We start from the raw sequence: 15,180 nt of genomic DNA on the forward strand, positions 1-15,180 counted from the left end.
TGATGGCAATGGGTTTTTTGTTTGCTTGTTTTGAGGTTTTAATTTTTTTGAAATATTAAAAAAAAATCCCATTGCCATCGTGTCAGTTCCAACTCAGCAACCCTATAGGACAGACTAAACCTGCCCCATAGAGTTTCCAAGGAGTGCCTGGTGGATTCAAACTGCCGACCTGGTTAGCAGCCGTAACTCTTAACCACTACGCCACCAGGGTTTCCCATGAAACATTAGTGTTCTGCTATAATAAGCTTTTACCAAGGTCCCAAACTTTTATCTGAAATCGGGGACAGACTCCTGAATTACATTCTCCTTATCATAGTCAAGGACAACATGTGCCCTGACTCATTGGCCAAGTCCGCTAGCTCCAGCACTTCCCAGTTGCCTCCGTGTTGACAGGACGAGGGGCAGGGTAGGGAAACCGAGGAGGAGGCCAGGCAGGCTGTGTGTGGGTTAGCTGTGAAGGTGGCATCCGGCGTGGGCAGCCTGGCTTCTCCAGACCCATCCTCGGTCCCAGGGACTGAGCAACCAGATTATCTTTGGGAAATGACAAATATATTTGTAGATTTTTCCCTTTTAAAGAAAAACACTTTTTCAGTCAAAGACACTTCATTAGGTGGTGGCTCGTCTAGAAGTAGTCCTTGCTGTGTGACGTCTGTTAATAGGAAGAATTTTGTCTTTGGATGTGTTTTGATAGCCCTAAGCAAGCGTCGCCCAGCAGATGGCGTCAGCGATGACAGTGAGAGAGACAGCGTGGGTGCCTCTGAAGACCCTGGGCCACTGCTCCAGGTCGGTGGTGGTGTTGCTGTGTGTAAAGCATAGATTCCTGTGGGTTGGCCCAGCTAATTGGGAATTAGGGTCAAAGCTAGTTCGGCCAGAAGGTTGGTGCTAAAGTTCCTTTTAATCCCTTCAGTCACTGGAAAATGTCACCTTCCTCTTAATGAGCTCATTTGAGACAAAAGCCAAACCCACTGCCGTCGAGTCGATTCCGACTCATAGCGACCCTATAGGACAGAGTAGAGCTGCCCCATAGAGTTTCCAAGGAGCGCCTGGCGGATTCAAACTGCCAACCTCTTGGTTAGCAGCCGTAGCACTTAACCACTACACCACCAGGGTTTCCTATTTGAGACGAAGGAAGTCAAATATGATGGAAGTTGCAAAGTTGTCCGTCCTCGTTTTGGTTTTAATCCTTAAGATCTGCCCTATTCTGCACAATAAAGACGGCTTCAGTGATAGTCTTCAAATAAAAGGAACTTTGCTACTCGACCAGGTTCAAATGGAAATTCCAGATGGAACTTAAAAAGAAGTACACCCAGCTTCTCTCAGAAATAAAACATGAACCTTTCAAAGATGCCGCTTCCATTTATGGTTAGCACGTGTTAGCACACGTGAGTTCAGGCTGTCGTGTTGCAGAGTGCTTCCAGGATCCATGTACCTGACATAGACGCGGCCTGCTCAGGCAGTGTGCTTTCCTGCGGATTTATGCTTTATTTCTCTTTTCACATAGTTTGACTATAAGGCTGTTGCTGACCGACTGCTGGGAGTAACCAACAGAAAAAACACCCCTCCCTTCAACAGGAAATGTCTCTCTAAACTAATCAAAAAGTAAGTGATTGGGTAAGAGGATTTCATGTGATCATTCACGTTCAAGTCCAGTCCTTTCGTTTAGCAGGGCCTGGTGGTGCAGTGCTTAAAAGCTCAGCTGCTAACCAACAGGTCGGCAGTTCGAATCCACCAGCCACTCCTTGGAAACCTTAGGGGGCAGTTCTGCCCTGTCTTGTCGGGTCACTATGCGTCGGAATCAACTCCGTGGCAATGAGTTGTTTGGTTGGTTAGTAGGACTAGCTATCATCAGGCTTACCTTTTTTCTTTGTCCTTCAATGCTTTTATCCATAGCAATGTAACATTCACAGATAATTGAAAGATTTAATGGAAAGCAGCCTGCCTTCAAGTTTTATTCTTCAGATGCAGCTTTACCCCTCTACCCCTCCTTCACCCCCTACCCCACCTCCCAATACGGCTGTGTCAAATGTGTGGTTAATTCAGTAGTCCTTGTTGATGTTACGACCACCATGTTCCTGTGGTTTTGGACAGGGCCCTGGGGCATGTTGTGATCAGTGGCTGCTAAAAACTAAGAACGATCACATTCTTTATATGAGCCAGGCCCTGTTTGAGCTTTCTGAATATATTAAATCAAAGGTTTAATGGAAAGCTCCCTGCCCTCAAGTTTCATTCTTCAGATACAACCATACTCAGCCCTTTTAGCCACTTTAGAATGACACAAAGGGAAGTCTTGATAATGTTTAAAACTGATAGATGGAGAAAGAGGCATGTAAATGGACCACTGAAGTGTCAGCTGTTGGTGTGCTGTTAAGATCAGTAAGGATTTAGTTCTTTCAGCCCTCTACCCCACCCCCAAATATGGCTACGTCAAACGTGTGGTTAATCCATTAGTCCTTGTTGATGTCACCACGACCGTGGTTTTGCCACAGAGCCCTTTGGCATCCTGTGATCCATGGCTGCTAGAAAGTAAGAGTGATCACGTTCTTTATATGATCCAGGCCCTGTTCTGAGCATTCTGCCTATATGAAATCATTTCCTGGTTTCCATAATTTTGTCCACTTTGTAGATAGGTTAACTGGGGTACAGAGAAAGTGAAGAACCTGCCCAAGGTCACACAGCTATTAAAGGGTGGGGCTGGAAGCCTCCCCTCCCCTGGCCCCAGTGCTCTGCTTTAGGATCCATGCACTTCATCACCATGCCTCAGCTTCTGCATGCTTGATTTGTGTTCTAGTGCACCAGAAGTTTGTGTTAGCAAAACACCGCTTGGCCTTTCTCCACTCAGTAAGTGAAGGAGGAGAACTGAATGTAAGTTTAGAATAGCTATCTAAACCATTTCTTCCTTAAGAAACAAATAGGGGGAGAAATGAATTCCGTCAGTTTTATTTGGGTGCATAAGGACAGGGTCTTTCGATCAGCATGTCCCTGATGATACTGGCGATAATGGAGGGCGGTGTCACCTGTCAGTTCCTGCCATTACATCAGACCTACTTTCTTTAATGACCTTTCCTCTCTCACGCCCCCTCCTGGAAGGAAAGGGAAGCAAATTGACAGATATCCAGAGATGGATTGTTTTCAAAGTCACGGACATGTTTATAGAAGTCAGATTTCTTTATAAACTTTTTATCTTTTTCTTTTTCAAAAACAGCTTTATCGAGATATCTTTCACAGAGCATACACTTCACCCATCCATCGGTTGGTTTTTTAACTGTAAACTTTCTTTTCACTACATTGTCTTGATTACATTTGCCATTTCAAGTCTTCACGTGCTCAGTTCGTTGTCGCTAAATACGTCCATCTGTTGTTTAGCCACCACCATTAACCGTTCCTGAATATTCCCATGGAAACTCACTGTCCCCTCTCTTTATTAACTTCTGGTTGTGTTGTTTTTTGTTTTTTTCAGATTCCAAGATCTTTCTGAAGGTAAGTGTCTTGGTCATCTAGTGCTGCTGTAACAGAAATACCACAAATGGATGGCTTTAACAAAGAGAAGCTTATTTCCTTATAGTAAAGTAGGCTGAAAGTCCAAATTCAGAGCATTAGCTCCAGGGGAAGTCTTTCTCTCTCTTGGTCGGCCTTCTCATCAATGTTCCCCTGGACTAGGAGCTTTTCCACACAGGGACCCCGAGTCCAAAGGGGTCCCTGCACTGCTTTCTTGGTGGTATGAGGTCCCCAACTCTCTGCTTGCTTCCTTTTCCTTTTATCTCTTGTAAGATGAAAGGTGGTGCAGGCCACACCCCAGGGAAAATCCCTTTACATTGGATCAGGGATGTGACCTGAGCAAGAGTGTTACTTCCCACCCTAATCCTCTTTAACCACAGGCAGAGATTATGATTTATAACACATAGAAAATCACAAAATGGAGGGGAATCATAGCCTAACTGCATTGACACATATTTTAGGGGGAACACAGTTCAATCCATGACAGTAAGGAAAGCCAGAAGATTATAATTCATGGTGTTTTAACATGAATATGGACCCCTTTCAGGACATTTATGCCAAATATTGAAAACCAGGATTGAGAGTCATGTTTTGAAGCCATCTCATAAGCAATGGTGCCCTTAGGTAGGAAGAGGCCATGTGTTAGCACTGCTGAGCCTTAGGCAGAAGCCCCTGAAGTAGCACAGATACAGGAGCTTCCACTCACCATCACAGGGACCCCACACTGAGCCAGACTCGGCTCTCCCTGCAAACACTCCTCTCGTCTGTGGGTGATGTGGTGGGTGGTTTTTCACTGGTGTTTTAACACGATGAAGTTGTATTACTTTAGGAAGGTTCCGACTGGATCCCTTAGGAAGAGAAGAGGTTTGCTCTCACAGGGTTCCTTGAATTTTGCTATTGTAACCAGTCTAAATCCAGTCATTTCTTTGGACCAAGAAAATGATCCATTGCCACGTACACCCCATGTTGGCCATGACTTTTAATCCATTGCCTCCTCAGTTGAGAAATCCAAGAAGCTTTTTATGTCTGCACTTCCTGTGTCAGCTTTCAGGTTTGGGTTGGAGACATAGTGGGGAATAGGGGCAGTGAGGTAGAAATCAGGGTTCAGGATTTGCCTGGATGAGGTGGGCAGGGGCAGAGTCCTGAAGGTCTCAGCTGACCAGCTGTGCTTTGGTGTCTAGCAGGCAGAATATCTCAGCTCAGTTTTCCTGAGGACATTTCTGCTGATGAAGATGACCATACCATCCATCAAGGAAAGAGTAGGAAGAAAGGAAATAAGCCTTCAGAGAAAACCTACTTAGGAAAAGAGAAAGGTGAGCTCCAAAGCCGAAACTCAAAGAGGGATGAAAAGCAGAGGAGCAGCAGGCCCTGAGGTGGCCAGGCCTGGCTGTTGATGTCATAGGAAGCGCTGCTGAGCCAGTGTCTTCACAGGTCATTAGCGGAGCAAAAAGCCCTAGTTCTCTAATGGCTAGAAAGGAAAGGTATTTTTCAGGTGATTCTCCATTTTCTGCAGCACCCCCTATCCAGCCTCCTTAGACTGAAAGCTTCTTACTCCTAATGACATCTTTTAAGAAAAAAAGATGGGTTAAGGGTGTAGGAACTGGAGGCAGACAGATACTACTCCTTGGGGGCAGTAATTTAATTTCTACTATGAATCTGGTTTTTACTGTTAGTTTATATTAGATCAAAGAAACCTTTTTGGCCTTAAACATCAGTCGATATCTGAGTAGTATTTCAGTTCCATTTATGTCGAGGAGGGCATGCGGAAGGCCCCCAGTCACGGTTGTGTGTGGGCAGAAATGGGCCAGGTGAGAACACTGGAGGGTTCCAGTGCACCAATCAGGAGGACAGAGACTTCTGGGCAGTAAAATGACAGAAAATTCTCTCCATCATCAGCAAGACCTTACCATGTCACCCTGGCTTCAGGACGCCTGCTTATTGGGTTTTGTGTCTTTGTAGGAAACAAGTCCTTTCGTACAGAGGAAGAGGAAAACGAAGGCAGTACTCAGAAGAGGAAAAGGAAAAAGAAAAAGAAGAACCATCTCCAGCCTGAAAATTTAGGCCCAGGGGACAAAGCCACGTCCCCAAACCAGAACGGGAGTAGCGAACCAGAAGAAAGTAAGAGAAAAGACCAGAAGGTTCCAGGTGTGGTTGAGACAGGAGCAGGAGCTTTCTCCGGCATTGCGGAGGAGGGTGGTCTGCAGCATCCCCCAGCCATCCCTGCATGCAACAAAAGGAAGCGGCCCAGGAAGAAGAGCCTGAGGGTCCAGGAAGGGGTCCCAGGATTAGCAGCGCCGCCTCCAGAGGACATGGCTAAAAGCAGCCCCAGCAGTGACCATGCTCAGGAACCTACCGTCCGCAGTCCCCCAACAGGTGGCATCCGAGTCCTGAAGAGGAAGCGGAAACTCGGAGCGCTCCCAGTCAATGGCAGCAGCCCGTCTGTGCTGGCCTGGCCTCCGCCAGGGAAGAAGAGCCCTCAGACCAGCCCTGGGGAGGGAGGGGATGGCCACCCTGCCCTGGCGCAGGGCACGAGACTGAAGAAGAAGAAAGTAGCACCCAGCAGCATAGACCTGTATGACCTGTCCAACCCAAAGACTGCCATCTTGAAAAAGAGGAAGAAAGTGAAAGAGATGCCGCACCTGGTGGAGCAGAATGGGGTGTTGGAGCCCGAGGTCACGCAGGTCCACACACTGGTAAGGAGAACCTGAGGCAGGGTGGCTGAGGCTTCTGGTCCAGAGGCATTAGGGGGACTCTGCTACCTCCTTCAGGCCCATTTTATTGGGGTGACGTGGGAGGGACAGTCAGGCCTCTGGCCTAAGGGACAGTTAGAATTGGTCATGACATGTAACAGTCTCCCCTGGTGATTAGATAAACAAGTGAGCAGTCCTAGTTGCCACATCCGGGACACCCTACATCCACCACCTTTCCTCCCCGGGCCATGCAGTGGACAGGAGGCATCAGGCTGTGGGTGATGCTCCCATGGGCCAGGCAGGCAGTGCGGCTCTGTGGTATGGGACAGGCCAACTGCATCTCCACCACATGCTGATCTCATTCTCTGCGTTAGCTGACGGCCAGTCCTGGGCCACTTGGCAAAGAGAAAGCCCAAAATGCTCCTGTCTTGCTTATCTTGTCGATGAGAAGACTTTGTTTCCACTTGAATCTCTTGCACCAGCTGTAAATGGGGTCGGTCTTTTCCCACCCTCACCTCTAGATGTAGCATGTGCTTGTATACCAGGGCTGGCAAACCGGCCCGCAGAGCCAAGAGTGTTTCCTCTCTGCCATTTACAAAAACAGCGTGCCGACCCTGGTCTATGCTTGTAGCCACACATCCTACGTTGCAGCAGTCAAGACATCCAGCCTTTCGTTAAGGAAACTTGTGTCGACTTGGAAACCCTGGTGGCGCAGTGGTTAAGAGCTACAGTTGCTGACCAAAAGGTCGGCAATTCAAATCCACCAGGCACTCCTTGGAAACTCTAAGGGGCAGTTCTGCTCTGTCCTGTAGAATCACTGTGAGTCAGTATCGACTCGACAGCAACACGTTTGGTGTGATTTGGTTTCTGTCGACTTGGTTAAATGCTGGTCTCAGACCTGAATAGTTAGTTGAGTTAGTGTACGGTCAGTAAAAAGACTCAACTAGGGAAATAAGAATACTAAACTAGAATTCAGGAAATTTGTTTCTAATCTTAGGTTTTTCTCTAACTAGCTTTGTGGCCTTTATCAAGTCACTTAATGTCTCTAGGGTTCATTTTCTTTGTCTTGATTCTGATTCTGTTGCTCTTAACCCTCCAGTGATTTCCTAGGGGGTGGGGAAAGCTCTTTCCAGACTCCTTACCTGGACCTAAAAGGCCCTGTGTAATGCTGGCCCCACGATGCCCCAGGCTCTGCCCATTCCTGTGCTGGAATTCTGTGCTTCGAGGCAGCCCACCAGCCCCTGTGGAGCCCACTGCATCAGTTTGTCCAGCCTCTGAGAGAGGCCCCTCCAGAGCAGACATATATCCAGCAGCTCCATCGCACCTCCCCTTTGCCTGCCTCTCTTCCTCCACCACACCCCAGAACCTTCTGGCATTTGAAACGGCACCTGGAAGGAGAAGGCAGGCTGTAGGTGTTGGTCAAGGGGAAAATGAGTTATTTCCAGGCCTGGTTGCCCATCAGAAGCACCAGGGTCAGGGGTGGGGTAAAACTACTAGAGTCCAGGCCCCCTGCCAGAGCTCCTGGACTTCAGGCCCAAGGTAAAGCCAAGAGCCTGCTCTGTTCTGCTTCTCACAAGATTCCTGAGCAGACCACATGTCCGCCACCCCAGGTCACCACCAGACCAGGTTCCCTCCAGGGGCTGTCCTCCCTGTTCTGACATGCAGGGGCTCCGGGCCCTGCCTTCTGTCCACAGAGGTTCTGTCTGCTTAGCCTCATGCCATGTGACAAGGAGGGGATGACTTGGGGACAAGCTTCCTGGGCTCCCTCTGCTCTTTGCCAGGAGTCCTTCCTGGGCTCTCAGTGCACCTGTCTGTGGCCGGGCACTAACCCAGGTCCCTGGCCCACACAGGAAGATGGAGGAGGGAGACTCCTGTACTGTTCTGTCCAGGTGATGCTCAGCCACTCCTCCGTCACCAGATGGCTGTTCTCATGGCCAGGAAGCAGCTCGTGCTAGGGCCTCAAGTTGGCTTCAAGGCCAGTCACTGTCTCGTTTGCTCGTGAGAATCCCAGAAGCCCTGCATTTGAACTGCTACGTCTTTGTATGTACACACACCTGCATGAGTGTTTGCATGTGAGCTGTTTACAAGCATCTGATACTCTAGCACTTTAAAAAAAAGGCCAGGAGACCATTTGAAAAATGAAAACAGACACTCCCTGAAGCCCAGCACAGTCACCCTTGCCTCTTCCTGGCTGCCCTCTGCCCTCCTTCCCTAATCATTGGACACTCTTCATTGAGAACATCAGAGAAATGTCCATCTTCACGTCTCATCTTCCAGGCCACTGGCAGCCTTAGAAGATTGGGACAGTCACTACAGAAAGGCATGGGGTCAGGGCTGCCCTCCTCAAAACAAGGAGCTGTATTTTGTGCGTCTCCAAAGGCAGAGGGGGAGAAGTGCCAGAGACGGCTCCTGGGCTGTCCTTCCTGGTGGCACCATGGTGTCTACTGAGGGACCACAGCAGATACCTCCAAGCCAGGAACACAAGGACTTGCCCAAACCACCAGTTAGACAAACAGCATTAGGTTTCCCAGACCTGTGGGCCCCAAACCAAGAGCAAGTCTGTGGGTTGTTGTCAGTTTGTAGGCCCAGTAAGTGCTGTGTGTCTGCCTGCAGTGGACCTACAGAACAAGTCTGGGACATCAGCTCGTTCTCTCAGGCCAGTCAGACTTTGATCAGGCCCCGGGGTAGGGGGTGGGTGCAAACAGTTGGCACTTGCCTACTAACCTAAAGGTGGAGGTTCAAATCCACCCAGTAGTACCACAGAAGAAGGGCCTAGTGATCTGCTTCCATAAGGTCAAATCCAAGAAAATCCTATGGAGTAGTTCTACTCTGTAACCCATGGGGTCGCCATGAGGCAGAATTGACTAGATAGCAATGGGCTTATTTTGTTTCGTTTGTCTTTGATCAGAAGGAAATGGGCTCATGTTTTGGGAAGACAGGAAGCCTCTGGGTTCATGTGGACATGGTGCCATCATGAAGAAGGGCTTGCCTCATGAGGGAACTCTGCTGAGTAAAGCCGTCTGGGCAAACCCTGTACAGGAGGCCGTGTGGCGTGGGGTTGTCTCATCTTAGGGCCTGGGTCTCAGCCTAAGTGTACTGGGGCCTGGGACTTGGCCTCTCAGCCACATCTGCACCTCATTTTCGCTCCAGTTTTACTTCATGTGTGTATGATGTGGCAGTGGAGGTGGCCCTGTGGTGTGACCTCTCTGTTTCTGCTTCTCTCCACTTGCTCCATAGGGAAACAGTGGCTCAGTCAGCCCCTTGAAGAAGAAGAAGAAGAAGCTGAGGGTGGAAAACGACTTTGTGAAGTTTGACACCCCCTTCTTACCAAAGCCCTTGTTCTTCAGGAAAACCAAAAGCACTGCTCCCATCTCCCTTCTGAGCCCCGCTGTCCAGGTACGTCTGGGTTCCATGGTGTCTGCAGAACCTGGGTGACACTAAAGCCTGCCCCTGCTCCCCCACACGGGGCGGGCACAGGGGCGCAAGCAGGCAGGGCCTAGATGCTGGCCTGGGCATCACCAATGCTTCTAAAACCATTGCACTCTTGGCAGACCCCGTGGCCTCTGGGTCCTGTCCAGGGGTCAGGTCCCCTGTGCCAGGCCACACTAGGGTGGCAGGAGGCCAGGCTGGCTCTGGGGCCGCGTTCTCAGCCTTGCAGTCAGGTCAAGACATTTCTGGGTGGTCAGGTGCAGCCGCTACAGGATCCACAGTGAAGGGCACGTGGAGGTGCAGACTCCTGACCACGGACGGATGCTGTGGGAACAGGTGAAACCTGGAGAAAAAGTGTAGAAGAGGGAGGAAGGCCCTAGAGAGCCTGTCTGCGTGAATTGGGCGAGGAGGAGGTGCTGCAGAGGGGACATGGTGGGTAGCAGTGAAGGGTCGGAGCTGTTTCCAGGGGCCAAGTCCAAACTTAATCCTTTGGGAGGAAATGCATGAGAGTTATTAAAGTGTATCCTGACAGTTTTCAGCGATGGACTTTGCCTGTTATTCAAGGCTTCAGCCACCGTGAGTGTGCTGTGTCCTCACTGGCAGCACAGGTAGGGAACCAAGAGGTCGGTGACCAGGCAGGTGACTGACTGCACAGTGACCAGAACAGCTCCCAGGGTCGCCGGGGGGTCCCACGTGCACAGGAAACCACTTGATGCTGCGGGGTTGAGGGACCTGTGGAGGCAGGATCAGCGTCCAGCTGTGGCACCACCGTCCCTGACTGAGCAGAAGGCAACAGTGGGCCCATTGGCATTTGTGCTGGGTGTGTGGTTAGTAAACGAGTGATGAACGCGTCTCTCTCTCTCTCCTGGGCCAGCAGGTATCCCGTGAGTTCTCCCGGGAGAATCTAAGTCACCACAGAGCAGTCACAGCACCTCAGTTTCATCTGTTTTACCCCTCTTGTTGTTCCTCCTCTGCAGTTAAACAAAACCCCGTCCAGCTCCAAGAAGGTCACCTTTGGGCTTAACAGAAACATGACTGCAGGTGAGTGTGGTGTTTGCGTTAGGAGGCGTTTCATCAGGAGCACAGGCTCTTCTCATGGCCGAGGGGCTTGGAGGCCCCTCGAGGGCAGGCACCACCCATGAGGCAGGCAGCCGTGGAGTTCTGGGTGTCTGAGGAACTCCAAGCCCCTACCAGCTCCTGAGTCAGAAGTGAGCTGTCACTGGGGGCCCAGGTGGGTGAGGAGTATATGGGGACCCCTTGAGGGAGGCTGTCTGTAAAAGGTGATGTGAAAAGCCATCTTCCGAGAATAGGCCATCACACAGAGAGGCCAGCTGAGATGTTAATGGTCTGTCTGTCAGGTGTAGCTGCCTCTTGGCTGAGAGGAACTACCTGCTGCCTGAGGGAAGAAGGGGATTAAAGTATATGATGAACTTTTAAGACCTGGCCACTTTTAGGGACCACAAGTAAACGCGCATGCATGTGCATGGGTGTGCCTGCGTACGTGTGTGCGTGCACATGTGTGTGCAAGGGCATGCCTGCGTGTGTGTGTGCGCGGGCATGGGCATGCCCGCATACCTGTGTGTGTGCATGGGCGTGCCTGCGTACAGGTGTGCAGAGGTGCTGTCTGGCCAGGACCTGATATGCTCAGCCCCCATCTGGGCCACTGAAGCCTGGTCTTTATAGCTGGAGAAGATGGGGGAGCCAGATCCCCTGAGATAAGACTCCTGCAGCCTCTTTATTCTGGGGTTACTAATAATTGTCCATGTTCCTTAAACCCGTCTCCCCCAAAGTTTGTCCTTTCAGGATGGGCACCCCTGGGGGCTCCCCAGAGTCTGTTAGGGATGAGCCTCGGGACCTTTTAGGCCCTCAGGGCCGATTCCTTGAGGAAGTAACTGATTCCTGTGGGGTTTTCCCCTACTTGAAGTTCCCAAAGTTCTCAGGAGTGAGTGGGAGTGGTGGCAGGTCACTGCCACACGAGACCCAGCCCCAGGGGACGCGCTAGGCCGGCTGCACAGACAAGTCACCTGGTTAATATGGGGCCTTATTTCCATCTGGGGCAGAGTTCAAGAAGACAGACAAGAGCATCTTGGTCAGTCCCACGGGCCCCTCCCGAGTCGCCTTCAACCCTGAGCAGAGGCCCCTCCATGGGGTGCTGAAGACCCCCACGAGCTCTCCCTCCAGCACTCCCTTGGCACCCAGGAAGGTGCTGGCCACCCCTCCAAAGAGGAGACCAACCGCCATGGATTTCTTCTGACGGAACAGCAGGACTCCTTTTTCAAGACTGCTTTTGTACAGAATATGCTGTAAATTATAACTTTTAAAACGTGCGTCCTTTTTTTTTATTGTTTTATAACTTCCCATAAACTGTACACAGAAGGGCCAGACTGTGAGCTGGCACCCACCATTGCCCCACCCTGTCGCCGAGGCCGGGAAGTGCCCATGCCAAGCTCCAGCTGGCCAGGGTTTCCCGCATGGGCAGCCCCAGCGGTTACCACGAGCGCAGGACTCGCGACCGTGACTGCCCCAGGTGAGCGGAGCTGAGGAGAGCGCACTGACCCGTACCTTTCAATAAACGAGCGTCGTCAGCACCGTTGAAGCATGGAATGTCATCTCCCGGTCAGTGGGCTCACAGCGTATGTGGAGCTTGGGTCCTTGTTTCCATGTTTTCCAAGCCAGTTGGTTTCCTGGCTCTGTTTAGTCTGTCTAATAGTGCTACTTCTAAAAAGCATGAAGGGCTTTGTGCTCGGCGGGTCTTCGGCAGCTTACTGATGGGGACGATTCTTCTTAGCCAATCTGCAATACCGTAGTTTCTACTTGTGATCAGCTGGGGGTCACACGGGGGAGCCTCAGTCCTCGGGCTCTTTGTTCTCCACCTCTTCCCTGTTTCCCTCCCTACTTTCCTACCTCTATGGCAAGCCCAAAGTGTCTTCACAAGGAGGGCCAGCAGCAGGTCCTGGGCCCCGAGCCCCTCCGCTGAGGTTGGCAATGGTCTTGAGTCAAGCTCACTCATTCTTCCAAGTTGGGACTCCACTTTCTCCTTCATACGTTCGCACTTGAACCAGGGGCCTGAAGGACCCACATCATCAAAAGTCTCTTTCCTGTCTTGGGTTAAAACTAAGTCCTCTCGAGGCATGGCAACAGTGTCTGGAAATTGGCAGCCCATAACAATTTTCTGTGCATGTTGATTTTCTGTCCGCGGAGTTTTATGTCATTATTTATTTGTTCATAGCTATTACCTTTTATCTAAAATACTGAGGCTTGCGCCAACAAACTTTTATAAGGTTTTTCTACTTTTAGTTAAGAACAAGAAGCAGGGCTGGGAAGACGCGCAGACTTTGGTTGGTGAGATGGAAGCGTGATGTAAAGCAGAGCTTACTCAAGAATGTATCTCATTTAAGGAAAGCTTGGACCGAAGTGACCAGTAAGAGGCACATCCGAACCCAGCTCGAGGGTCACTAAGGGAAGTCCCTGAAGCCCAAGGCTCTTTCTCGGTGGTTTGCACACTAAAAAATTCTAGAGGTAAATCCTGGCACAGGGCACAGGTGCTCCGTGCTTTCCCAGCCAGCTCTCTGCTCAGGGATCTGGAAATTCAAGCCGCCTCCCCACCTTCCCCACAACACACCAAACCCAGGCCAGTCCCCCTCGCTGCTGCTGCTCCCCAGGTGGGCCACCAGGGCCCCTAGCAGTACCTCAGCAGTGGACAACAGGGAGGCCCGCTAAAAGGCAGGGCCTCATTGGTTGACTTTGGTTTCATTGATTAACTTAATCAGGGTAGGGCTTCATCAGTGAATACTGACCACGTAGTTTGGCGCAGTGGTTGAGAGCTATGGCTGCTAACCGGAAGGTTGGCGGTTCAAATCCACCACCTGCTCCTTGGAAACCCTATGAGGTAGTTCTCCTCTGTCCTGTAGGGTCGCGGTGAGTCGGAGTCGACTCGACAGCAACAGGTTAGCTGGCAAAGGGTGGGTTGACTCCTGACAGAGACCAGGGGGTGTAAGACAAAAGTGTTGACTTTGATCTTTGCCTGTGACAGAAGTAGGTACCATTGTGGTGTTGAACATCCATTGTAATGGGAAGTTTCCTGTACAACTGAGCTTCGTAGCGGTGGCTGCATGGTTCTAAGCGTGCTGCATTTGATACGAGACTTAAATCGCATTCAAAACCAAAACTGATGTATTGAAAAGATGAGATTTGCGTCCTCAAAAATATTCTTAACTTTGTGTTTTAAAGAAATGCTTCATTATTCTTCGTCAAATTATTTTTCTAATGATTTTTATTTCAGCTTTAAAAATGAATCATGTATCTAAAGGTGCCATGTAACCCAACAACGTTGTCTTAGCAAGACACTCTCGGGTAAAAATGGCATGTTTGTTCTCCGGACCGTTGTGGGAACTTATCCGCATAGCGTTTACGTATCATCTGTCTACTCTGAGGTACCAGTGGAATGTCCTATGAATACACGCCTCCTATAAAATTGTGCCTGTGAATTTTTATCCAGGATGACTGTGCTTGAATTCTGTTTGTTCTTCTCTTTGTCTTCACTTACTCCATGTTGGTAAGTTGAATAGATTTTCTGCGACTTATTTTGTCAATGCCTAAATTTTGGCAACAGAGGAAGAAAAGCATTTTTTTTTTTTTTTTCATTACATACACACACAATAGGAAATACGGCACATAAAGAAAACCCATTTAGAATACCAGTTTTCCTATTTGTTGATGCATGTTATTTTCCTGGGTAAAATTGCCAGAGGTACTTAAAAGTAAAAAAAAAAAAAAGTAATAATACTGCTGATCTTAAATCATAGTGTTTTGTAAAATGATAACTTCCCCTACCCAAATAGGTCTGGTCAATTTTGTACACTTTGGCATCAGACTTTACAAATTTATTATCCTTTTTAACTTTTACTAAACCGAAAGCACAAAGTATGAAGAAAATCCGGAAGCTATTGTCAGTGTTGGAAAGAATACTTTTCACTTTTGTATGTGTTTTCTCTGAACTTTGCTGACTGCGGGCAAGGACTGTTTGTTGACTATCACTTTGTATTAGTGTCTGCAGCATTTGTCAGTACCTTGTCAATGCCAAGTCCAATAAAAACAAATCTGTCTTTGCCCTCGGATTCGTGCTTGACATTGACCACCGGATGCATAAAAGCTCCCCTCTGGGGACTGTGAAGATGCACATCCTTTGAGCGGTTGAAGCAGTGATGAAATGGCTCGCGTACCCAGTGCCGCGTCTAAAGCATCCACTCTGCAGGACCGTGGGAGTGGGGAGCTGCCAGTGTGCCCCATGGAGCGCCCCCCAGCTCCCTCCCAGAAAGCAACCTCAGTTCACACATTGGGGGCACAGTCGGGCAGCACCCACCAGCCTGCTACCAGTCAGGCGGATTGTTCGCCTATTGGGTGCCGGCAGTCAGTCTGCCCATTGTTGGTCAAACAGTCCAGGCGTTATGCAGTCTGCAGGCTTAGAGGCACAAGTTCCCTGAGTGAGCTCTGTCTTCAGTTGTGATTTGAGGCCCCGACAAGTCCACAGAGGGTCACTTAACCCTTAAAATTACAACTGAAACAC

At 49.6% G+C, this 15,180-nt stretch overlaps 1 protein-coding gene across 3 annotated transcripts in view; it reads left to right on the plus strand.

The window, feature by feature from the left end:
* Positions 1-14,748, plus strand: part of RRP1B (ribosomal RNA processing 1B) — a 31,188-nt gene extending 16,440 nt beyond the window's left edge. For 2 of the 3 annotated variants that reach the window (XM_049874970.1, XM_049874972.1), the window contains 8 exons: positions 692-783; positions 1,502-1,599; positions 3,458-3,477; positions 4,677-4,808; positions 5,455-6,188; positions 9,423-9,581; positions 10,592-10,655; positions 11,675-14,748. In XM_049874970.1, coding sequence (XP_049730927.1) covers positions 692-783; positions 1,502-1,599; positions 3,458-3,477; positions 4,677-4,808; positions 5,455-6,188; positions 9,423-9,581; positions 10,592-10,655; positions 11,675-11,868 — 1,493 coding nt within the window. In that variant the 3' untranslated portion in view covers positions 11,869-14,748. The remainder of the gene's footprint in view (positions 1-691; positions 784-1,501; positions 1,600-3,457; positions 3,478-4,676; positions 4,809-5,454; positions 6,189-9,422; positions 9,582-10,591; positions 10,656-11,674) is intronic. The other variant, XM_049874971.1, reaches the window with a different exon arrangement.
* Positions 14,749-15,180: the final 432 nt, after the last annotated feature.

Source organism: Elephas maximus, chromosome 2, assembly GCF_024166365.1.
Source record: "Elephas maximus indicus isolate mEleMax1 chromosome 2, mEleMax1 primary haplotype, whole genome shotgun sequence".
Taxonomy (NCBI): Eukaryota; Metazoa; Chordata; class Mammalia; order Proboscidea; family Elephantidae; genus Elephas; species Elephas maximus.